This window comes from Staurois parvus, unplaced genomic scaffold (assembly GCF_062004578.1).
Source record: "Staurois parvus isolate SC_StPar_1 unplaced genomic scaffold, SC_StPar_1.0 ptg000618l, whole genome shotgun sequence".
Classification (NCBI taxonomy): Eukaryota; Metazoa; Chordata; class Amphibia; order Anura; family Ranidae; genus Staurois; species Staurois parvus.
This window is the reverse complement of record NW_028318414.1, coordinates 3100920-3127064: the sequence shown is the minus strand read 5'-3', so window position 1 is coordinate 3127064 and position 26145 is coordinate 3100920. Positions and strand designations below refer to the sequence as shown.

Here is a 26145-nt window from a genome sequence, read left to right as displayed (position 1 = left end):
CGGGCACCGAGCCATCTAGCGGAACCGCGGGCACAGAGTCACCTGGCAAGTCAGCGGGCACCGAGCCATCTAGCAGAACCGCGGGCACAGAGTCACCTGGCAAGTCAGCGGGCACCAAGTCACCGGGCACATCAGCGGGCACCGAGCCATCTAGCAGAACCGCGGGCACAGAGTCACCTGGCAAGTCAGCGGGCACCGAGTCACCGGGCATGTCAGCAGGCACCGAGCCATCTAGCAGAACCGCGGGTACCGGGTCACCAAGCTCGACAGCAGGCACCAAATTAACTGGCACAACAGTGGGCACTGAATCAACTGGCACGACAGCGGGCACCAAGTCATCAGGCATCAGGTCATGTGGCTCAACAGCGGGCACTGGGTTCTCAGGCATCAGGTCATCTGGCTCGACAGCGGGCACCGAGTCAACTGGCTCGACAGCGGGCACTGGGTCCTCAGGCATCAAGTCATCCGGCTCGACAGCGGGCACCGAGTCAACTGGCATGACAGCGGGCACCGAGTCAACTGGCACGACAGCGGGCACCGAGTCGTCAGGCATCAAGTCATCTGGCTCGACAGCGGGCACCGAGTCAACTGGCACGACAGCGGGCACCGAGTCAACTGGCTCGACAGTGGGCACCGAGTCAGCTGGTATGACAGCGGGCACCGAGTCAACTGGCACGACAGTGGGCACCGAGTCAACTGGCACGACAGCGGGTACCAAGTCAACAGGCACGACAGCGGGTACCAAGTCAACTGGCACCGAGTCAACTGGCAGGATGGTACAGTGAGTGGGAGCAGGGTACTGACATGTGGTAGATTGCTGGGTATACTGGGCTGTCACTGGGGGTCTGTCACTGGGGGTGCTGTCGGGAATGCAGGAAAAGAGCTTTGAGCAGAGGAATGATGAGAAGCAGGACTGGTTCGTTGCAAGCTGATTGAGGCTGGGTGTAACAAGTCTGACCATGTCTGCAGTAAGGGTTGGACAACGCTCAGCTTACACAAGGCCTGTCTGGTCAAAGATTGCACTGCGTTTATACACTTCTTTAGCACATGTGGTGAACATGCTGAATAATGCTCCAAGAAGCAATCCGGATCATCCTCCAACAACCATACCAGTGATATTATTTGACTCGCCCTGAATGGAGGAAGAAATTCATCCCTGCTTTCAAGGGTACTAGATGAAGCCAACTCAACACAAGCCTGAATCAATGGTTGCACCTCAGAGAGCTCTAGGTCCTGACCTACTAGGGAATGAGCGACCCGTATGCACTCTAGCAGCTGATCCCTGGTATACTCCCGCAGAGTCTGATAGGCATATTCTCTGTCATCAAAGACTAGCATAGACAAATATATAACCTCATCAGGATGCATCCTTCACAACAAGTCAAAATGGCTTCCCTGTGCAGCCACTTCTGGTCAGGAAAGGCCTTGGTGTGATGTCAGGAATCTAGGAATGACCAGAAAGGTGTGGACTGACACAGGGAAACGCAGGTTTCAGGTATAGTATAATACAGGTTATTATTAGCCACCCAGATATATATATATATATATATATAAACGCACAGTGAGCAAACCAACCTTCCACTAATCTTTAGGAGGTGCAGGAACACAGGCGTAGTCAGGGCTGGAGAGGTGGAACGGTCAGGCCGGCCGTAGGGTTCTGTAATGACTGTTTGGTGGTACCTCTAGCGGTCCTCAGGGCAGGATTCCCCAGGGTGCGGAGTCTAAGCCCCAGTCTGCCTTTTCACCAGAGCCCCTGATGGTGGGGATGGACTTGGCGCAGGACTAAGACCAGGTCGCGGCCCCTGAGTACACCTGCTAGTGGTAGAGGGATCCGCCAGAGGTATGTGCAGGTACGGCTGGATCCGTGCAGGATGGATGGATGGCAGAGTAGTTAGCGTGGTCAGACAAGCCGGGTCAGTAATGGTGGAGGCAGATCAGTACAGAGCAGCAGGCAAAGAGTAAACGGGTCACAGGCCAAGGTACAGCAACAGGAGGTCAAACAGCATAGGAGTAGGCAGAAGAATAGTCAGGGATGAGCCAGTAGTCAGAACAGGAGACGGCCAACAGAGATCAGGATCAAGCCGGGTCAGCAACGAAGCAGGAACACAGGCTACAGGTACAGAGGCTCATGGGAAAACATACACCAAGGCCCAGAGCACAGGCCTGGTCATGCCTTATATACACCTTTCTGTAATCAGCCCCAGGTTTGGCTGATTGTGAGCTTCTGGCTGCTAAGAGCACCCGCTGGTCAGCTCTGGTACTGCAGCCCACACGGCAGGCGAGTCCCACCACCAGTGCTGAGTCCATTCCTGACACAAGGCCCCTTATTCCACCCTGCTTTTCAGTTACTGATTTTAACAGCATAGCTGAGGGATGGGGTATCTCTAACTCCATTATCCCTACCTAACTCAGAGTGAGAAAATTTACCTCCTGCAAGATCTACCATTGCACATGGAGGGCTTACGTTTCCAGGTACGAAGGCAGACAACGGAGTTCCAAGGAATACGAAGTTGTTTGTAGATTGGTCTTTCTTCATCCTGGTCTTGATCAGCATCTGGCCCTGAGCACCTTTAGGGGATAGGTTTCTGTCTTATCCATTTTCTTCCTGAAACCTCTTGCTTCGTAATCCTTAATCGAGACCTTTCTTGAAAGTTGTTCATATAAATCCTTCTATTCAACTCCCTATGTAATCTTTGGATCTCGGACTGGTGCTCCCTGTGCTTCAGAGATCCCCCTTTGAGTTGATTAGAGATATCTCTTTGGGAAACCTCATATGTAAGGTTACCTTCCTGATGGCCATTACATCTGTTGGCAAAAGAGCTTTTCTTGTCTTGCAGAAGGACAAGATGGGCTTGAGAAACCAAGACGTTTCCATCTCAGTTAGGATATTGCCTTATGTTCGCTCTCTCCTGCTCTAGAACAAAAAGACATTTCCCTGCATCACTTGGGCTGGCAGCCACGGCCTCTGCAAAACTTCTTTTTGTCCTACATACAGGCTCTCATAGATAATATCTTGCCTCTTGCTCCACAATTGCCAGATGGATCAGACAACCTTAAGGAAAGGGTTCCTCCTTTCCCTGTCAGTGCTCATTTGACAAAGTCCATTGATGTCTAATGAGCTTTCCATCATCTGTATTACAGATTTGAAAGGCTGCTACCTGGTGACTGTTCACATGTTCTCCGTTCACGTTCTCCAGGTTATACTAGGTGGATGTTCAGGCCTTGGCTTATGTGTTTGCTATGTTAGCTCCCACCTCTCAGTTTATGGCTTTGGGATGTTCCATGGTCTATGAATACAAGCTCTGTGTCCTGAACTATATGATTAAGAAAGTGGGAATTTTGACCTACCTATAAATTCCTTAAATTGGAACACAGGTCCCCATCCCCTCTGTCTTCTTTAGGCACTCCTTATTGCTTGCCTGAAAGCTGAAGTCTTATGGAGTGGATAGGGTTATATGAGCTTGCACTAGGGGTGGCTCTGGGAAATTTTTGTGTCCAGTGTCCAAGCATCTAAAGGCAGCCTGCATACAGAATAACATGCACTGTATTGCCAAAAGTATTTGGACGCCTGCCTGTACACACACATAACCTTTAATGGCATCCCAGTTGTAGTCTATAGGGTTCAATATTTAGTTGGCCCAGCTTCAACTCTTCTGGGAAGGCTGGATCTCCTAAAATGGATGAAAGGCTAACCTGGAGCTTACGAAGAGCTGTTTCTAAAAATTTGTCAAAGAGAGATTTAAAAAAATGCCACATACATGCATTTATTGTAGGCTTTTACTTATAAACTTGTCAAATGCTTGGTCATTGTATCTGTAAATAATTCATAGTTCATTACTTACTGGACCACCACCTGGCTCAGCCTCTCAGTGAGCTGCTGAGAGCCTGAGCCAGCCGCTCCCAACCCCTCCACAGCCCAGCGCTCCAGTGGGCACTGGAGGGGCAGAGCAGACAGCAGTTTATATACTGTATATGCATTTATTGTAGGCTTATACTTATAAATTTGTCAAATGCTTGGTCATTGTATCTGTAAATAACTCATAGTACATTACTTACTGGACCGGCACCTGGCTCAGCCTCTCAGCAGGCTGAGAGCCTGAGCCAGCTGTTCCTAACCCCACCACAGCCCAGCGCTCTAGTGAGCACTGGAGGGACAGAGCAGACAGCGGTGATTGATAGTCACCCCTCTCTGCTTAGAGTAGCAAAGAGAACTGAGTGTTCAGTTGTGTCTGATCACTCAGTTCTCACCAATAGAGCCAGCAGGGGACAGATGCTGTAATGGATCGATGCTGCATTCACCTACGTAAGTATTAAAAAAAGAAAAAACAAACCTCTTTTAAAGGATACAGTTACCTTTGAGGTACCCATAGGCTGAAATTGGATCTGTAAACACCCACAAGCTGACCAATTTTGACAGGAGACAGCTATCAACCATGTTGGATACCCTAGCTAACAGCTGTTGATCTCCAAAAAGGGGGGTCTGCTCTATATCAATATACTATACTTTATCCGATGATGCAAGTTTGCATGATTATCCACTAATTAGTAAAAGGGATCATTTGGCAGTCAGATAAAGGGAGCATACCATCATGTCTCTGTGGAAGTAGCAGCAAATGTGATAACCTATAAACATTTCATGACCATTAATTATCCAGCACTGAATTCTATTAAATGAACTTAATTCATGTTTAATCTGTAAATGTTTATATAACATCTCCCAATGAATATAACATAATGGATGTGTTCGCACAGCCTTGCAGCATACATCTTAACATCTGTTGTACTTCATTAGTGTTCAGTCCTTTGTCTGTTAAACATGTCATATTGGCCACGTGTTTATCACAGCTCTGTGTGTAGTTTGCTGTAGAAGCATCCACAGTACTCTATCAATATTCTGTAAGATAATAACCAGTACAGTATGGTGCACAGTGTAAACTGATTTCCCAGGAGCTGGGTTCAGGAGTAGAAGAATAGGCAGTCTTTTCAGTGTATAATATGGATGGCGACCCTGGAAGAAAAATGGGGTAATGTTAGGATATGTACAAAATGTACAAGAACAAACAGAACATAGCTGTATACAGTAAAGCCAATATAGGAAAGAAATATTGGATATGTCTTATATTCTGCAATGGTAAACAATATCCAAAAGGAAACTGGTTTATTAATTCCATATGATCTGGCAAAACAGCTTCCCAGACTTTGCCAAGAAACTTCAGAGGAAAGCTTTGCAACTCTCAGCATAAGGAACACGACTAATTGAATCTATTCTGTTCTGTTTACACTTCTACTCAGAAAGCCTATCAATTAGGCTAATAGGACTTAAAACTTGTTAAGGCTAAGGTAAGAACTCAGATCAATAGTCTATAAAATAAACTTCAACAAATTGCTTCCTGCAAAAAGAACATGTATAATGTCTACTCAAACACTTAAACTTTGGGAGCAAATCAAAGAACAGAATTATTTGACAAGAAAACCACAATTATCGAGTGACATTTAAAGTGTTACTAAACTCACAACAATAAAATCTGTCCATATGTGCAGTAAAGCATACTTGTTATAATCACTGTGGTACCTAAGGGGTTAGTCCTCTGCGTTGTCTTAAAAACCTGTTTAATCCTGTCTTCTCCGATCCTCCTCTTCTTCCACTGTCCCCAATCAATTTGCTCATAGAACAGAGCCTTGGGGACAAGCTGCACATGCTCAGTTTAGTGTGTATTGCTAGAGAGGTTTTTATTTTTTGCTTGGGAGAGTGAATGTGATCAGCACAGGGTCAATCAGAGCTGTCCAGAAAGAGGTCAGGGGTCCTGCATCTTCCTAGAGCAGAATGAAAACTCCTCCTACAAGCTTTACCAGTGCTCTGCTGATCACTGATAGAAGTCACAAGAATGCTCTGACTTCTGATGAGAAAAGGTTAATCCTCCGCATTGTCTTAAAAACCTGTTTAATCCTGTCTTCTCCGATCCTCCCCTTCTTCCACTGTCCCCAATCAATTTGCTCATAGAACAGAGCCTTGGGGACAAGCTGCACATGCTCAGTTTAGTGTGTATTGCTAGAGAGGTTTTTATTTTTTGCTTGGGAGAGTGAATGTGATCAGCACAGGGTCAATCAGAGCTGTCCAGAAAGAGGTCAGGGGTCCTGCATTTTCCTAGAGCAGAATGAAAACTAATACAAGCTTTACCAGTGCTCTACTGCACACTGATAGAAGTCACAAGAATGCTCTAATTGCTGATGGGAAAAGGTGTTTGGCAGTTTATATTTACTAAGATAATGTCATTTCAATGTTGTGATTACTGTAGGAGACTGGATATAGTAAATGCAAGCTTCTGAGCTTAGTAACACTTTAATAGCAAATTACAGCTGATAATGAATTGAATGCTTACATATTTAAAGGTTAACTGATCACAAACTGATTATTTATTTATATGGTAGCAACAATTTACGCAGTGCTTTACATACTGTATATTGTACATTCACATGTCCCTGCTCTTACAATCTCAGGTCCTTAACTTGCATTCATACATACACATACTAGGGCCAATTTAGACCAGAGCCAATAACCTGCCAGAATGTCTTTGGACTGTGAGAGGAAACCCACGCAGGCACAGGGAGAACATGCAAACTCCAGGCAGGTAGTGCCACGGTTGGGATTCGAAATGAAGATCCTAGTGCTGCCAGGTGGAAGTGCTAACCATTTAGCCACTGATTTGTCAGGGCTCATTCAGAGGAGATGTATTGTCATTAGTTTGGCTCTAAGACAGGCAAAAAGTATGGGCATTAAAAAATCCATTAGATTATATAGTGTCTTATGCAGCTAATGCATTTCTTTAAGGGATGCTGAATCCCAGGCCATTCTACAGGCAAAGCTCAAACGTGGAGCTTAATGCTATCTACTGCCCCCAACATTCCCAATGACCCATCAGAATGCACTGCCTCTCACTGATCAATAGGAATGAGCAGGAGGCAGTAAAGGCCTGAGCCTTGCATGTCAGAGCATCCCAGTATTCAGCCATAAGGGCAGGGTTTTGGAGGCTGTTGTAGGCATGTACAGACATCTCTACAGGTAGGTGCTCGCACTTTATGCCTGAAATAGTCAGTTAATGAGCCCTCATATACAAGCCAAACTAGGGTGCTCCATATTTAAGCGCATTTATTAATGGACTAAAATAATATCTGTGGCTAACTAATATCCTTTTAATTACTAAACTTTGCAACGCTGTACCGACATGAAATTGATATAATTTCTTTCACACAAATAGAGCTTTCTTTTGGTGGTATTTGATCACCACTGGGGTTTTAATTTTTGCTCTATAAATGAAAAAAGACTGACAATTTTGAAAAAAAAAAAATATATATTTTATTTTCTGCTATGAAACATCCAATAAAAATTAAAAAAATCTAAATTTCCTCATAAAATTAGGTCAAAATACATATTTTTGGTAAAACAAAATCCCAATAAGTGTATATTGACTGGTTTGCGTGAAAGCGTCTACAAACTATGGGATGTTTTTTTTTTTTATTGATTTTTTTTTTTTGTAATAGTAATGGCGCCGATTAGCAACTTATAGTGGGACTGTAATATCAATCTGACACTAACTGACACTTACACTTTGTGGGAATTAGTGGCACTAATGCAGTGATCAGTGCTAATAATTTACACTGACCCTGTGCTAATGCCACTGGTTAGTAAGGGGTTAACATCTAGGGACGATCAAAGGGTTAAGTGTATGCCTAACAGTGCTTTGTGTATGTACAGCTTTTCTAGGGGATGAGCTGATTTTTATTCCCTGCTTTGCAGGGAAACAAAAACTAGCACATCCCCACTGACAGGGCAGAGCTCTGTATTGTTTACTTACACAAAGCTCTGTCCTGTCTCTTCACTGATCACTGGGTCCCAGCCATCAGTCATTGGCCGGGACCTGCTGATCGGCTTGTGCTGTGTCTAATCACAGCAAAGCCAAGGGTTCGGGCGCATGCTTGTGCGCCCCCTAGCTGGAAAAGCTGGGTACTAGGTATGTGATCCAGGGCAGGAGAGCCACCTTCCCGCCGCACATCTAAGTGATGCGGTCGGCAAGTGGTTAAAGTTTTAGGAGAATATTAAATATGATGCATAAAGCTTAATTCACAAAGAAGAACTCCAGGCAGTTTATAACTTGTAAAAATTGGTTAACTCTCATGAGGTCTCATGAATCTTTAAGTATTACTGTTATTACCTAGTATTTACACTACTATTCAGATCACATCAGGGGCAGAATGACAACTCATGGGGCCCCCGGGCAATAGGGGATCATGGGTCCCCTGTGTCCTTGCCCAAACTCAAAAAAGCCTATGAAAAAGGTACCAGAGGCATCTCTTGGTGCCCCCTACTGACTCCGGGCCCTCGGGCAGTGCCCGAGTTTCCAAATGGTCAGTCCGCCCCTGGGCCACATAGTATAGCTCTCACTATACTTTCACATGGGCATACAAATGTTACAGATCGTATTAAACATTTTTCTCCAGCACAAAAATTCCTTCTTAATGGTCAGTAAAAAGTCATTTTTTTTCTTCCAGTACCTACACCGGCATACGTGTATAGGTATGTCCTCAAACAGATTTTTGGATTTTGTGTTACAGATCTGAACGCCATGCGTGTTTACCCACCTGTGTGAATGTCTCCATTGAAAAATACGCAGCTGTGTTCACAACAGTCAATAAAAAATGCTTGTAAATGCATTTTTTTTACAGCTATGTGAAATAAACGGTATAAGAATCTTTATTTATTTTAGCCTTGTGAGTTTCATTTTCAAATCTCACTGGACTCATTGGTTGAAAATAACTCACTTTTTTGAAAATCATATCCTTTTGCTGGTGTGTCAGCTTTGTGAATTGAGCTTATTCTGTGTACTTTAATATAGCAAAATAAGAACTCAGGTTTGTGCTTGAATTAGTTCATAAAAAGGCAGATCTAGGTGGGACAGTTCCATATATCAGATGGTAAGGATGACCCTGAGAAATAATACAAATCTTACAGTCATTTATTTTGGTGATTACAGCAAAGGAAAGTCTAGTTTAGTCCAGTTTCCCCTTTACACCCATGGCTACAGTTCATACATACACTTTAATAAAAGATATTGGAGAAGTATTAGAAACAACAAGTCAGCCTGGAGCATACAATTTCTATGTAGCCGTTTGTGAACCGTCTCCACGTAACCTAAACAAGTTATAAATGTATATTAAATGTGACCACATGGGGAAAGCTGCAATCATAGAAACTCTTTGCACAGAAGCAGCAATCTGACATGCCAATCTGTAACCTTCTGCCAACATATACCTTGCAATGAAATGCTATATTTTGAGAGAAGTGAACTTTTCCAGGCTGAATAACTCTGAAGTGGTGTCTGGAACTAAAGTGCAGGTTTCATCTCAATGACCCCAGACTCCTGTGGAGCACCTTGAATTTTTTTTCTCTGTACATTTCATTAGGTTAAATTTTTGGCTCTTCAAGTATGAGGCTGTAAATTTAATTATCACTGAGCTGCTCTTCTGATTTGTTGCCAATCATTTCTGGAGTTATATGCCTATAATCTGCAGCATCTCTCCTACTATTTCAAAGGGAGGTAAAGGAATGTGGCATGACTGTAACAAAGAGGAATATGAAATCAGGCTTATTTAATAAGCTATATAGTGAAAAGTAGAGCAATCCATAGCACCGAATTATGTTTTAAAACAAACTTGCAGTAAAACGAAAGTAATTAAATTTAAAATGTAATTAAAAGCAAAACATTTTTTTTTAGATTGGAGAGGGATTAGAATGGATAAAGAAACTTAATTCCAAAATAATCAACAGATCCAAAGATATAGGCAGTACCCTTCTGTCTCCCTACTGGCCCCTGTATGCAAATACAAGCTCCACCTGTCTGCTATCCCTTGCCATCAATATTAACCACTTGAAGACAAAGCCTTTTCTGGCACTTTTTGTTTACATGTAACAATCAGTGTTTTTTGCTAGAAAAGTTTTTGGAACCCCCAAACATTAGATATTTTTGTAAAGCAGAGGCCCTAGAGAATATATTGGTGGGCGGTGCAATTTTTTATGTCATACGGTATTTGCGCAGAGGTTTTTCAATTTTCTTTTTTTAAATACACTTTTTTTGAATTTTAAGGCAAAAAAATACATAACCCAATTTGTTAATAAAACATAAAGGATGGTGTCACACCAAGTAAATAGATACCAAGCATGTCACGTTATAAAATTGTGCACACTAGTGCAAAGGCGACAAATGACGAACATTTTACTATCCATGGGCCATGCTTTAAAAGCTTTTACAGGTTACCACTTTAGATTTACAGAGGAGGTGCTACAATTACTGCCCATGACCTTATGATCATGGTGCTACCTCGACCTTATGTTCATGGTACTACCTCACATATGTTGGAAGACCGCTGCTTGTGTGCATGTAAGACCGACACGTGTATTCGCCTTTGCATGGGGGGACGTGGGCACTATAACATTTTTATTTATTTTTATTCTGTTGCTTTCAATTTTTTTATTGCTGTCACATAGAATGTAAACATCCCTTGTGACAGCAACAGGCATGTGACAGGTACTCTTTATGGAGAGATCTGGGGTCAATAAGTCCCCAAATTCCTCCTCTGTCCTTAAAAGCATTGGCGTGATCAAATGCTTCTTATTTTGAAAATGGCGCCGTTTACATCCTGGGTAAACTGTAAGTGATGTACGGTCACCGCTCCCCGTTCCTTATATCATATAGCTGAACAAAGTGTTTTTTTGTTCGGCTCTATGATCAGCTAGCGATAGTGCTGGATGGACAATTATCCCCCCACGCAGATTGCTTTTACAAGAGAGTTGATCGTCGGCTCTAAAAAGCGATATCGGGTTTTTGGTAAAAAACATCCCTTGTGACAGCAACAGGCATGTGACAGGTACTCTTTATGGAGAGATCTGGGGTCAATAAGTCCCCAAATTCCTCCTCTGTCCTTAAAAGCATTGGCGTGATCAAATGCTTCTTATTTTGAAAATGGCGCCGTTTACATCCTGGGTAAACTGTAAGTGATGTACGGTCACCGCTCCCCGTTCCTTATATCATATAGCTGAACAAAGTGTTTTTTTGTTCGGCTCTATGATCAGCTAGCGATAGTGCTGGATGGACAATTATCCCCCCACGCAGATTGCTTTTACAAGAGAGTTGATCGTCGGCTCTAAAAAGCGATATCGGGTTTTTGGTAAAAAAAAACCCCCACTAAATTAGAAGGAAAAATATTTTTAAAAGTTGTGAGAAAAATTTATAAAAATAGTTAAATTTTTTCCTGTAGGCACCAGTGACATCACAATGTTCAATTTAAACAGTTTTTTGACTACAATGGAGAATGTTATATATGACTAGGTAAAATACAAGAATTTGGCCTGAAGTCTGAGACAAACCAAAACTACATCATACCTGCATTCTCTCTCCCTAAGTGATATTTAAAAAAACACTTTTTACAACAATTACATACTGTAATAAAAAATATATAGTAAAAATAGATGTACCTTTACACAGTTTTTCCAAAACTTAATGGTAAAGATATTCCTACAACAGGTCCTACTGTACTTAACCAGGTCGTTATATAATTTCCTTCTCTGAAAAATAAAAATTAGATATGATCAATATCAATACATACACAACCCAGGCACCATGTCTAACAACCAAATCATCCTTAGCTGCTGGAGAAAAAAAACAGTAGCAAGTTTTTGCTTTGCCAAGGAAAAGACAGGTTTAATTGGATTGGATGGCACAGATATTCTTTCCATGTTAAAAATGACGTTTTAAATGTGAGTAATCCAACAGAAGACATAAAGAGGGAAAGTTGCAAAAAGCACAGTATCTGGTGCAGCTCTGCATAGTAACTAATCAGCTTCCAGGTTTTCCTGACAAAGCTAAACTGAACAAGTTAGAAGCTGATTGGCTACTAGACACAGATTCTGTGTGCACCAGTTTTAGTAAATCTACCGCAAAATGTCCTATGGTTATCAACATTTTCATGAAAGGCAATTTTCAAGCTATACTAAATCTAGATGATAATATCAAACTTTTCATGCACCATATTGATCACGTCTGTCCTTGTGGCCCAGAAAAAGAAAGGACTGAATCAAAATTGCACAAACCACCTTACAGAAGGATACATTGCTTATTTTCCAAAAATACAGATTTATTATTATTATTATACAGGATTTATATAGCGCCAACAGTTTGCTCAGCACTTTATTACATTTTTAAAACATAAAAGGTATTTACGTGTTGCTGGTTCCATTGTAGGTCCAATATACAGTGGGGCAAAAAAGTATTTAGTCAACCACCAATTGTGCAAGTTCTCCCACTTAAAAAGATGAGAGAGGCCTGTAATTGACATCATAGGTAGACCTCAACTATGAGAGAGGCCTGTAATTGGCATCATAGGTAGACCTCAACTATGAGAGACAAAATGAGAAAAAAAATCCAGAGAATCACTTTGGCTGATTTGGAAAGAATTTATTTGCAAATTATGGTGGAAAATAAGTATTTGGTCACCTACAAACAAGCAAGATTTCTGGCTCTCACAGACCTGTACCTTCTTCTTTAAGAGGCTCTCCTGTCCTGCACTCATTACCTGTATCAATGGCACCTGTTTGAACTTATTATCAGTATAAAAGACACCTGTCCACAACCTCAAACAGTCACACTCCAAACTCCACTATGGTGAAGACCAAAGAGCTGTCGAAGGACACCAGAAACAAAATTGTAGATCTGCACCAGGCTGGGAAGACTGAATCTGCAATAGGCAAGCAGCTTGGTGTGAAAAAAATCAACTGTGGGAGCAATAATCAGAAAATGGAAGACATACAAGACCACTGATAATCTCCCTTGATCTGGGGCTCTATGCAAGATCTCACCCCGTGGGGTCAAAATGATCACAAGAACAGTAAACAAAAATCCCAGGACCACACGGGGGGACCTAGTGAATGACCTGCAGAGAGCTGGGACCAACATAACAAAGGCTACCATCAGTAACACACTACGCCGCCAGGGACTCAGATCCTGCAGTGCCAGACGTGTCCCCCTGCTTAAGCCAGTACATGTCGGGGCCCATCTGAAGTTTGCTAGAGAGCATTTGGATGATCCAGAAGAGGATTGGGAGAATGTCATATGGTCAGATGAAACCAAAATAGAACTGTTTGGTAGAAACACAACTCGTTGTGTTTGGAGGAGAGAGAATGCTGAGTTGCATCCAAAGAACACCATACCTACTGTGAAGCATGGGGGTGGCAACATCATGCTTTGGGGCTGTTTCTCCACAAAGGGACCAGGACGACTGATCCATGTACAGGACAGAATGAATGGGGCCATGTATCGTGAGATTTTGAGTGCAAACCTCCTTCCATCAGCAAGGGCGTTGAAGATGAAACGTGGCTGGGTCTTCCAACATGACAATGATCCCAAACATACCACCCGGGCAATGAAGGAGTGGCTTCGTAAGAAGCATTTCAAGGTCCTGGAGTGGCCTAGCCAGTCTCCAGATCTCAACCCCATAGAAAACCTTTGGAGGGAGTTGAAAGTCCGTGTTGCCCAGCGACAGCCCCAAAACATCACTGCTCTAGAGGAGATCTGCATGGAGGAATGGGCCAACATACCAGCAACAGTGTGTGCCAACCTTGTGAAGACTTACAGGACAGGTTTGACCTCTGTGATTGCCAACAAAGGATATATAACAAAGTATTGAGATAAACTTTTGATATTGACCAAATACTTATTTTCCACCATAATTTGCAAATAAATTCTTTCCAAATCAGCCAATGTGATTGTCTGGATTTTTTTTCTCATTTTGTCTCTCATAGTTGAGGTCTACCTATGATGCCAATTACAGGCCTCTCTCATCTTTTTAAGTAGGAGAACTTGCACAATTGGTGGCTGACTAAATACTTTTTTGCCCCACTGTACATCATTAGCCCTCATCAGTGAAAGATACGAAGAACATGGCTTCTACAGGAAAGTTAGCAGGGAGAGTACTCAGTAAATTGAACAATTAGACACCTTTTGTTGAGGGCTAAAAGGAACCAAAAAGCCTCCCACTCAATTAGTAAGAAATGCAGTAGAGTTTCTTAAAAGAAAAGGTATTTGCAGATCTCAGTTCTAAGGCAGATCCAGAAAAATAAATGGCTTATTCCTCATTTTAGCACAGTGGACAGGTTCTTGCAAATAATTACTTTTTTGCTGCTGTAGCCAATCTGCACATCCAGGACCGCTGGTTGGTATAGATAAAACAGATGCAACCTAATATTAAAGAACCATTTATTCCAAACTGTATATAGTGTTTTAAGGCCACTGTATGGTCATTATCAGTGCGGTGTAATATAACCATGACTCATAAAGTGTATGTAAAACCATGTTCTGGATAGTGCAGGGAGGTTTTAACACCTCTGCCAGATTAATTTTTCTTGTCTGTGTACAATTAGAGAGAGGCAACAAGAAATATTAATAAAAATAATCTTGAAAATGCCCTGTGGGTGGGGCGAAACTTGTCGATGCACTTCCGGTCTGCCATCATAACGTCCTGTGTCACTTCCGGTGAGTGGAACGCACGCTGAGCGGTGCGTTCAAAGCGGCCATCTTTGGAGTTGATCCTGTCATTCCTTGCTATACCAGGCTATGAGATCTCTGTGATGAGATGTGGAAGCAGTGCTATCTATGATAGCCTATGGAGGCAATAAAACAGATGCTTTTATCCTTTTTGCTAAATGTGAGTGGTCTGGCAATTTTTATCAATTATTGCAATTTGTAATAGCAGTATTACACTATCATCATTTTTTTCCATTGCACTGCTGTGGAGTTTGGTGAGAGGAGAAGGCAGGAGCGGGTGGAAGGAATATTTAAACCCTATATGGTGGGAAGGAGTACTGAAGGCTTCCAAGAAGGGGCGTAGGATCCCAAAACATCCTAAAAGGCACATTTACTCACCATCATCTGGTGAGTGCGTTTGATGTTGGTTTTGTGCACTGGTGATTGGTGGAAGCATTATTTCGTTTGGATATCTGTTTTTTTCACAATCCGTTGGGAGAAAGGACTTTTCTTTAATATAATTTGGACACTTTTGTGAAAGTATTTTATTACATGTTCGGTTGATGTCACTATACAGATAATTTACATTTTTGTCATTTACGCTGTATAAAATTTATAGCACTGTTTTAGTCAGCGGATGTTTTGCGCTGTTTTTTATATTTTTATTTTTTTGTTTATTTACCTGTGTGCAGCAGCAATCCATAACCTGGGTTTAATTAATTGTGTGGGGGTACACTTGTGCGCTGGGGTTTCTGTATACCTATTTAACAAGAAATATTAGGATAATTCTGAAAAGTGATGTGTTTTTTTGTTCAGCCCATACATGGATCGAAATTCAGCCAGTTCAGCAGGGACAAAACAGAATTCCTATCCATCCAGTCAGTGTTGATGGAGGAATCCCTTCCACAGAGCCATTGTGTTCTGCAGAGGGGAGGGGAAGCCACACTGGGTGAACACGATGATTACTGCTAGTGGCTATAATAGCCACTAGCAATAATCACATTAAAAATCCAGCAGGCTTGTTGGACCCAAGTTTACTGATCGATCAACTTGGGTACATTCAGCTTTGCCCATACATGGTTCAAATCTCAGCTGGTTCAGCATTTGAACAGTTCTGAATCGTCTATGGGCAAGTTAATATACTGTAACGATCCATGTATTCATACAATCAGCCTATAATATACAAGTGATATACTGTATATACAGTATATCTATCCTGCAAAAAGCACATTTTCTTAGAATAATAAATATCATTTATACTAGGACATTATGTTACATAGCAAAGTATAAAAGCAGTGCCTATTACAAAGGGTTTCTTATTTTCTTTCAAATTAAAATTTGTGAACAACAGTGTATATCTTTATTGTGCATTGTAGAAATGTTACCGGTCATCATAGAGTTCCAGAACAAGTATATGGTTATGTGCATTCATGTCTTTGGTTTGTACTTTGTCCAGATTATAAACGCATGGCACAAATTAATAGTATATGGGTTATAATTTGTTCAAAAATGGTCCAGTTCATTTCTCACCTATTTGCGGCTCCTTTAACAGAAGACATGAATTCATTGGTCCGACATGGGTGAAGCATAAAAAACGGCTGTCCAAGTATTGGATGTTCCTAAAGAGAAGATGCTTGTTATTATTTTATGTCTTAAGTTTAACTTCATTTAGTATTATTGTTTCTGAGAAACAATAGGTTTATATACAGTATGTATAAGAAATTGGAATAGAGTAAGTAATGAACAGATGTTAGCATGCAATTTTTAAACCTGCAGTAAAAATAAAATACTTGTACTTGAGCCCCCTCCATCAGATCATCCACTGCAGCTATCACCTTTTGTACCACCTCCCCTTTCATTGGGATTGAAAGCTCAATGAGCAGGGCCCTCCTATTTCTTCTGTACCGAAATGTTTTGTAATTGTACTGTCTCCCTTTATATTGTAAAGTGCTGCACAAACTGTTGGTGCTATATAAATCCTGTATAATAATAGCAATAAAAGAAAATGAATCCACAAAACTAAACACTAATAGCACTCTGCGAGCTTTTCATACATACACATGTACTAGCTCTTCCAGGTATGTGCAGATATCTTTACTTAAAGCGGAGCTTCACCCAAAAGGGGAAGTTCCACTTTAAGCCTTTGTCCCCCGCTCCCCATTAAGGATTGGCACTTTGGGGAGTGGGTACCTAGGCAATCACAGTCAAATTCAGGTACCCGCTCCCACTTCCGCTGTGATCGCCTAGTCGAACGTAAGCAGAAGTTGTTCTCTCCCCGTGTACTTCTGGGACACATGACTGGGCCATTCACAAAGCGCAGCGCTTCTCTCGCATGCGCAGTGGGCACCCAGCTGTGAAGCCCCAAGCTGTCACAGCTGGGTGCCCACACTGAAGATGCCGGCTCTGGGGAGAGAAGACGGCCCGTGAAACCAGCCATGGTGAGGACACCGCTGGACCGAGGGACAGGTAAGTGTCTGTATTTTAAAAGTCAGCAGCAACTACAGTTTTTGTAGCTGCTGTCTTTAATTTTTTTTTTTTCAACTGGAAATCCGCTTTAAGCAATCATAAATACATCTGTCCTTAGGTTTGGTGATAAGATTGTGTTTTCCTTTTGAAGGATACCTGTAATTAGTAGGGTTTGGTGATGGTGCTGGATCTGAAGGACTTCTGAGGGCCTAAAGATGTTGAGAGATGGATATATTTTAAGGTGTCATTACAGCAGTTAGGCTGATTCTAAACCATGGTCGCCCTCTACCCATTGAGGAACTACTGGTAAAAAAAAAGTGTTAAAGAAAAGGAGCGCCAAAATGTATTAACTGATAAGGCAGATCAGTGTCAACAATAATATTTTGATAAAGTTGGTAACCAATGCGTTTCAGAGTTAACAGAATCCTCCTTGTCAAGGTTTGAATGTACAGAAGAGTTATTGATTCGGCGGTATAATGTACAGCTGTTGCAGCAAGTGTCTAAGTGTGTGTCTGCATTTCTGTTATTAGAAACCTGAATGAATGTGATTGCATTCCCTACAAAAATTTATATTGGCCTTGCCATCTCATTTAATTGAGGCTTTAATAACAGAAACACTGACAAGCACTTTAACAGTTGCTGTATTTTACACTGCTAAGCTACTCATTCTTGTGTATATTCAATCCCTAAAGAAGCTGCTACCCCCAAAATACATTGCCTGTCAATTTATATTAAAAGAAGTTCATTTGTACTTAACCTCCTTATTATCTCTTTTTTCTGCTCTTTTCTTCTACACATTCTAACTGTAAAAACAGCAAATTACTCACCAGGTTGTCAGCAGCTAGAAAGTGTTAGTGGTCAGTTGAGACCTCTTAAAGACCTAAGATACCCTAATGGCTGATGGCCATGAGGGAAAAGGTATATGGGACTGAATGGCTCTCAGAGAGGTAAAACCTGCCCCAAATGTGGTGATGACTCAGGTAGGTAACAGGTGAAACTCGAAAAATTAGAATATAGTGCAAAAGTTCATTTATTTCAGTAATGCAACTTAAAAGGTGAAACTAATATATGAGATAGACTCATTACATGCAAAGCAAGATAGTTCAAGCCGTGATTTGTCATAATTGTGATGATTATGGCTTACAGCTCATGAAATCCACAATCTCAGAAAATTAGAATATTAGATGCAATCATTAAAACAAGGATTGTACATAGAACAATATTGGACCTCTGAAAAGTATAAGCATGCATATGTACTAAGTACTTGGTTTGGGCCCCTTTTGCAGTAATTACTGCCTCAATGTGGCGTGGCATGGAAGCTATCAGCCTGTGGCACTGCTGAGGTGTTATGGAAGACCAGGATGCTTCAATAGCGGCCTTCAGCTCTTCTGCATTGTTCAGTCTCATGTCTCTCATCTTTCTCTTGGCAATGCCCCATTGATTCTCTATGGGGTTCAGGTCAGGTGAGTTTGCTGGCCAATCAAGCACAGTAATCCCACAATCATTGAACCAGGTTTTGGTGCTTTTGGCAGTGTGGGCAGGTGCCAAGTCCTGCTGGAAAATGAAGTCAGCATCCCCATAAAGCTCGTCTGCGGAAGGAAGCATGAAGTGCTCCAAAATCTCCTGGTAGACGGCCGCGTTGACCCTGGACTTAATGAAGCACAGTGGACCAACACCAGCAGATGATATGGCTCCCCAAATCAACACAGACTGTGGAAACTTCACACTGGACTTCACGCATTTTGCAGTGTGTGCCTCTCCATTCTACTCCATACTCTGGGTCCTTGGTTTCCAAATGAGATGCAAAAGTTGCTCTCATCAGAAAAGAGGACTTTGGACCACTGAGCAACAGACCAGGTCTGTTTTTCTTTAGCCCAGGTAAGACGCTTCTGACGTTGTTTGTTGTTCAGGAGCGGCTTGACAAGAGGAATACGACATTTGAAGCCCATGTCCAGGATCCGTCCGTGTGTGGTGGCTCTTGATGCACTGACTCCAGCCTCAGTCCACTCCTTGTGAAAGTCCCCAACACTTTTGAATGGCCTTTTCCTGACAATCTTCTCCAGGCTGTAGTCATCCCTGTTGCTTGTGCACCTTTTTTTTCCACACTTTTCCCTTCCACATAACTTTATTAATGTGCTTTGATACAGCACTTTGGGAACATCCAACTTCTTTTGCAATTACCTTTTGAGGCTTTCCCTCCTCATGGAGAGTGTCAATGATGGTTTTCTGCACAACTGTCAGGTCAGCAGTCTTTTCCATGATTGTGATTCCTACTGAACCAGACTGAGAGACCATTTAAAGGCTCAGGAACCCTTTGCAGGTGTTATGGCTTAATTAGCTGATTAGAGTGGGACACTTTGAGCCGAGAATATTGCACCTTTTCACAAGATTCTAATTTTCTGAGATTGTGGATTTGGGGTTTTCATGAGCTGTAACCCATAATCATCACAATTATGACAAATCACGGCTTGAACTATCTTGCTTTGCATGTAATGAGTCTATCTCATATATTAGTTTCACCTTTTAAGTTGCATTACTGAAATAAATGAACTTTTGCACGATATTCAAATTTTTTGAGTTTCACCTATAAATATGCACACTCCAAAAAGCATTTACACAGAGGAGACAAGCACGTTTCCATACTCTATTGCAAACATTTCAGATAGAGTACAGGTTAATTTTACATTTTATCAGCTGGTATTCTTTAATTATTCACAGTCAACTTACTTGATATTGACCTTTAATTATTAAATATTAATCTGTGATAAAAATAGTTCTCGGAATGTGTGCAGTGTGTAGTTTTATCTTACTTTTATCTTCTATAGAATGTTCATAGCTTAAAAAAATGTCTAGTCATACACAGAAGAAACATTCAGTTGATGCAATTAGTTTAGGTCAAATCAGGCAATGCATAAACTAATTCCTCAGTGATAATGAGCACATCTAAAATGTTAAAAGTGCTCTTTATGCTCACACATTTTTCCAACATAATGAAAATCTTTTCAGTTGTTCAGAAACTGCCCTTTATTTCTCCACAGGGAAGAAAAATGATGTGATCATCTGTGTATGCACCACCTTTAATATAGACTCATTTAATTTCATACTTAGAGGGGTACATGTTGGCATTACCAAATATCATTAGTAAACAAATTAGAACCTAAGTTTAGCTTAAAATGAAAACATAAAAATCAGCACAAAACACATAACTTAGTAGGTTGTGTCCCTTGTGTTCATTTTTCTCTTTTCAGTAGAAACCTTCCTCTGTCCTATCCCCCGCTCCCAACCCCCGTGTGACAGGGGGACAGCTAAGGGGCTGTCAGGGACTCTTATCAAGAGATCTCAACTATTCCTGCCAGCTCCACTATTCATAGGAGCCATACTACAGCTTCTATGAATGACACAGGATTTGTGAATGGAGGGGTCTGAGCTGTCAATCATCCACCATCCTCTATTCAAAGATCCTGTGTTCTTCATAGAACATGTAGTACCCAAAACCCCCGAATTACTGAGTATTTCTCAGGTAATCTGGTGGTGGATAAGGGTTTTGGAGACCTTGGAGAACGCAAATATGGAATATTTACTTCCCCGTTACTTTGCTTGGTACAAGTTTTTACTATTATTTAGTTTAAAATTAAATATATATATATATATATATAAATAATGTAATGTTATGCCATTTACCATATTAAGTAACAGAACTAATATTGGGTTACTGTTAATGTAAGCAGAGAACCATGAGGAGTCACCTTCCCAGAACTCCAGTTATACACTGCAACTAAAAAATGCTATTTAAGTCATTTTTAATATTCAAAGCAAACTCCCCCATCCATCCATGTCTCCATGCTTTATTTTACTGAGAAATCATCCCCTAGCAATTTTGGCTGTGGCCATCTTGAATAAGGGCAGATGATTCATGTAGCATTTACTTCTTGGAATCCATCTTCCCTTAGCTCAAGCATGCAGGCAGGAGTGTGTGCTTAGCTGAGAAAACTCCTCCTCCCCTCCTGAAGACTCTTGGATTGCATGACATCATTTGCCTAGGCATGGAAACCAGGAGGTAACTGAAAAAAGTTTAAAACAAGTAAATAAGATATGATTTCATATCTATTTATTAATGCTTGCAGCATAAGAAATAAAAAATAGTGTTGACTTAGAGAGTGAAGAAATAAAAAATAGTGTTGACTTAGAGAGTGAAGAAATAAAAAATAGTGTTGACTTAGAGAGTGAAGTTCCGCTTTAAACACCTTTGTTATGTTGGAATCTCCTTTGCTTCCTTTCCAATGTAAGGCCATTTTTTATTTTATATTTAAATAGGGGGCAGACTGGTAGTGCTGTCTTTAACCAGTTACCAACCATGCTACAGCGTGGTTGTATGGTTCCGGGACGACGTCCATGGACATCATTTCAGAACATGCCCCCTGTGCCCCCCCCCCAGCAGCGTGCACCCGGTGCTCGCTGTGTCCTACTGACACAGCTGATCATGTCATATGGTAAACAGCCAATCACGGTGGCATTTTACCACGTGATCAGCAGATCACCGGGTAAATACAGTTGCTGGTTATCGGCTGCACTTTTCTCACATTGTCATAGCATGAGGAAAGTACTGCCAAGAACCGGCAATTGTCAGCAAAGGGATCAGCACTGATCATCAGGGCACTGATCATCAGTGCTCAGCAGTGCTGCCCACCTGTGCCACCCACCAGTGCCTATCAGTGCCGCCCACCGATGCCCTGCAGTGCCCCACACCTGTGCCCAGCAGTGCCGCCCACCTGTGCCCAGCAGTGCCACCTAGCAGTGCCGCCCATCAGTGCTGCTCATCAGTGCCACCCATCAGTGCCCAGCAGTGCTGCCTATCAATGCCGCCTATCCGTGCCTCCAATCACTGTCCATCAGCGCCCATCAGTGCTGCCTATTTGTGCAGCCTCATCATTGCACATCAGTGAAGGAGAAAAATTACCTGTTTGCAAAATTCTATAATAGAAACAAAAAAACCTTTTTTGCTTTTTTTTTCGTTTATAGCGCAAAAAATAAAACACCCAGCGGCGATTAAATACCACCAAAAGAAAGCTCTATTTGTGTGAAAAAAATGATAAAAATGTCATATGGGTACAGTGCTGTATGACCGCACAATTGTCATTCAAAGTGTGACAGCGCTGAAAGCTGAAAATTGGCCTAGGCAGGAAGGGGGTAGAAGTGCCCGGTAGGCAAGTGGTTAATTATGAGAATAATAATATAAATTCTAAAGTTTACTAAAGGACGAAGGGGATGGGGACCCAGGAGGGAGTAAAATCTAGCAATTTGGCATTGCTTCTGTAACATAACAGATACACCTGCTTCACCTATTGAAAAAAGCTTTGTGAATTGATAGGTGGGAGCTAAATATTCCCAGGGAACAGACAATAGCCTCAATTCACAAATCTAACACACTAGGATAAGTATACTTATTTTCAAAAAGTGACAGTTATTTTCAGTGGAATTCAATGACATTTGAAATCTAAAGCTAAAGGAAAGGTCCCTATCCCTGTGTTAAAGCTTTGTGAATTGAGCATAATGCATAATACCAACTGAGAGCCCCTAGTTTTTGATGTGTTATTGCTGCTTCACCATCAGACCCCAAGATGGAAAGATAGTAAGGCTCCATTCACACTTGTGCGACTCCAAAGTGGCAGAATTTGCAGTGCGATTTTTAATGCTACTTTGATGCGACTTTACACTTTCTGGCACTCAAGTCGCATCAAAGTAGTGCAGGAACCTTTTCAAAGTCACTGCGACTTTAAGTCACATAGATCTAAACAGATGCTATTGAAAACAATGGGCTGTGACTTGCCATGCAACCTTATGCGTCCAAAGGCGCATTACAAGTCGCACAAGTGTGTGAATGAAACCTAAACAGTTAAAATAAAAAGTGAGATTAGAATCTAATCACGAATGTATATGTAAAACATGAAGATGTTTATCCTCTAGGAGATTCATCCGTTTCTCATCATTCAATCTCCAGCTGAGTCTCTGACAGTATATTCCCTGTTGGTCTTAATCAAGTCTTTTGAATACTGAATTTGGCTGCGAAAGTCAATGAAATTAGGTTGGATGTTTTCACAGTTTGGATATCACAACAGGCATAAAAAAACTGAAAACTATCAACTTTTAATTGAAACTTCGTAAATGCAGTATAGGTCCACCTTGTTAAGAAACATCTTATTATTAGGCAGGGTAGTGAATGAATCAGTTTGGTAATGAGGCTTTGTTTCCTATTTTCATCATTGATGTAAAAGTGACTGATCCTTCTAGTGAAATATATTTGTGTTTTGTTGCTTCTTGCCACATAGATACGACATTTTAGGAGTCTGGAATTGTATCCTAGACAAAAAGTAAAAATGAAACCTTTCCAATCAAGCCCAACTTCATAATGCATGAGAACCATGTTACAAGTTTATTGATGTGAGCAGACTAACAAGAGAAAAACAACGCGACCCCGCTTAGTGGTTTAGAGCGCCACACCAATCACCATTCATTCATTGAGTTCCAAGGATCTCATCCAAGCCCGCTATATAGCATTAAACAGAGAGATGCCACACTCCTGACAGCCCATATGTTAAAGCAGAGCTCCACCGAAAAGAGGAAGTTCCGCTTTAAGGACTGCTCCCCATGAACGATTGGCACCTTTGGGGGGCAGGGGGGAGCGGGTACCCGAATTTTACAGGTACCCGCTCCCACTTCTGGTCCGATTGCCTAGGCGATTGGAAGCGGAAGGTGTCCTCCCTGTTGTCTATTGGGACATGTGACAGGTCTCAGAAGACTACAGGACCATTCATGAAGCGCAGCACTACTCACGCATGCGCAGTGGGCACCCGGCTGTGAAGCCGCAAGCTATCACAGCCGGGTGCCCACTGAAGATGCCGGCCTCCTGGAATACAGGACAGCTGGTGAAACAGGCTGCAGGGGACACAGCGTGGGACCGAGGGACAGGTAAGTGGCTGTTTTTTAAAAGTCAGCAGTTACAGTTTTTGTAGCTGCTGACTTTTATTTTTTGACAGCGTGAGTGGAACTCTGCTTTAAGTTCAAATGGAAATCAGCATAGGCTCCTCCCAGGCCACTCCCCTTGACACATTTTGTCACTCCTACAGGGCTTAGTCATGAAAAACACAATTGCCTTGTAATAATTATTACATTTATGATTATGCTTATCCAAAGTAATAGATGTACATTCAATTTTCACTGTGTGTTACTTTACTGAGGACACGTAAGTGTAAGGACGTTTAAGTGCAGGGCAATATGGACATATCCTCTGATATGGTGGGGGCTGGAGCTCAGCAGTTACAGTGGAAGTGGAAGATTGCATCAATCCCCTTGTCCTATCACAGAATGTCTAATTCTTTGTAAAGAACACAAGCTCTTTTATGAAAGGAAAAATGGCAGAGCAAGCGACTGGCTGTCCTTGTTGGACTTCAGCCCCAAATATCAGCTTCAGTGGTGGAAGTTCAGAGCTTACAAGGGGTGCACAAATCTAAACGTTGTCAGGAATGAAGCAGCAACTACAAATGGGGCATGTATCATTAGAGGCAAGTTATTTGGCACCATTCTAATGCCCCAATAATGTTTGCCCAAAGTTTATCTTTAATGTCTTTGATCTTCCTCACAAGTCAAAATAACTAGGGAATCTAATGGAGGTATCCTTCTAGACCAGTGATCTCCAAGCTGCGGACCAAGGGCCAGATGCTAGCCTTTATCTGGCCCTTGGGGCACTATTCTTCCGAAAGATATGAGGCACTATTCCTCCCACTGACACCAACAATGGGGCACTATTTATTGAACTGATAACAATGATGGGTTACTATTCCCTCACTAATATCATTGATGGGCCAGTACTCCCCCTCTTACTGACCACCAACCCTAAGGCCATGTTTATTCTCTTTGATGCAGAGCTCGGGACATTTTCTACCCTCACTGGCCACAATCCGCCCCCCCCCCCCCCCCAAAGTCTGAAGGACAGTAGACCAGCCCTTTGTTTGAAAAGTTTAGAGACCCCTGTTCTAGACAAAAACTATTAACAGTGCTAGGAGAATCATTGCAAGCCTTTTTAAAATAATGGTTTGGAACATACAGACCACTGCAGCTTCCAGGTCAATTAAAACAAAAAAAAACGCAAGTATCCTATCTACTATTAAAAAGAACAACAATATATACAGCTGGCAAAGAACAGTACTCAGACATTATTGAGAAATTAACAGAGTGGTGAAGCCTTTACGCTTTCACCACTCTTCTAAGCTCAGAAAACAAAGCAGATGCTGTTCCAAATAACAAAAGGGGCACAGGGAGCGATCTGCTCAACACAGACAGAGCGGTCCAGCGGGAGCTGCTTGCTCTGATCCATCTGCCCACCTTCCTGCTCAGCTGAGTGTGGGAGTGAAGAGATAGGGTTGCTGTCTCTGCAGGCTCTGCTCGTGTGGTGTAATCCCTGCAATAGCAGAGCCAAGCTTGTGAGATATCTGCAGATAGTTCACATCCCATATTTTATGTCAGATTTACAGGGATCTGTAACAATTTTCTATACTGAAAAATGCCACACTCTGAAATAGAAAATGGTCTGAGTGGTGCTAAGAGACCTGAAAAATGTTTATCTGCTTAGTTAGGCTATTTTCACACTGAGGAGTTTTTGAAGCGTTTTTGCGTTAAAAAAAGCACCTGAAAAGCTCAAGAAAAATGTTTCCCTATGTATGTGAATGTATATCTATGTAGGTTTTTATACTTTTAAGTTACGTGTCCTTTAAAAAACGCTCAGAAAGCGCAGCAAAGACGACTATGCATTTTTGTGGCGGATCAGTGTGAAAGTAACCTTAATGCACATGCTCCAATAGAAGTTTTCTTCTTAATTATATGGAGAAGGAACGTTTGTTAATTCATTTTAAAAGCAATGCTAATGCCATATGGTTCCTCTTCAGCTACAAATGTTACCTTTTAAGTGTGATAATCAAAAATAACCCAACTAGCACTTAGAATAAGGTAACACTTTCTTTACGCTGAGCTCCAGGATAAGCAAATATTGTCTAAATACAGAAATCATGTGTATTTTTAATTGAATCTTGATGTGCCTTGTACAGGTGAAACTCAG

General features: G+C 41.7%; 1 protein-coding gene across 2 annotated transcripts in view; it reads right to left on the bottom strand.

Annotated features, from left to right (window-relative positions):
• Window positions 1-4672: 4672 nt before the first annotated feature.
• Window positions 4673-26145, bottom strand: part of ATG10 (autophagy related 10) — a 224877-nt gene continuing 203404 nt past the window's right edge. For both annotated transcript variants that reach the window (XM_089693233.1, XM_089693234.1), the window contains 3 exons: window positions 16101-16189; window positions 11528-11617; window positions 4673-5008 (listed from right to left, as the gene is read on the bottom strand). In XM_089693233.1, the coding sequence (XP_089549359.1) occupies window positions 11530-11617; window positions 16101-16189 (177 nt within the window). In that variant the 3' untranslated portion in view covers window positions 4673-5008; window positions 11528-11529. The remainder of the gene's footprint in view (window positions 5009-11527; window positions 11618-16100; window positions 16190-26145) is intronic.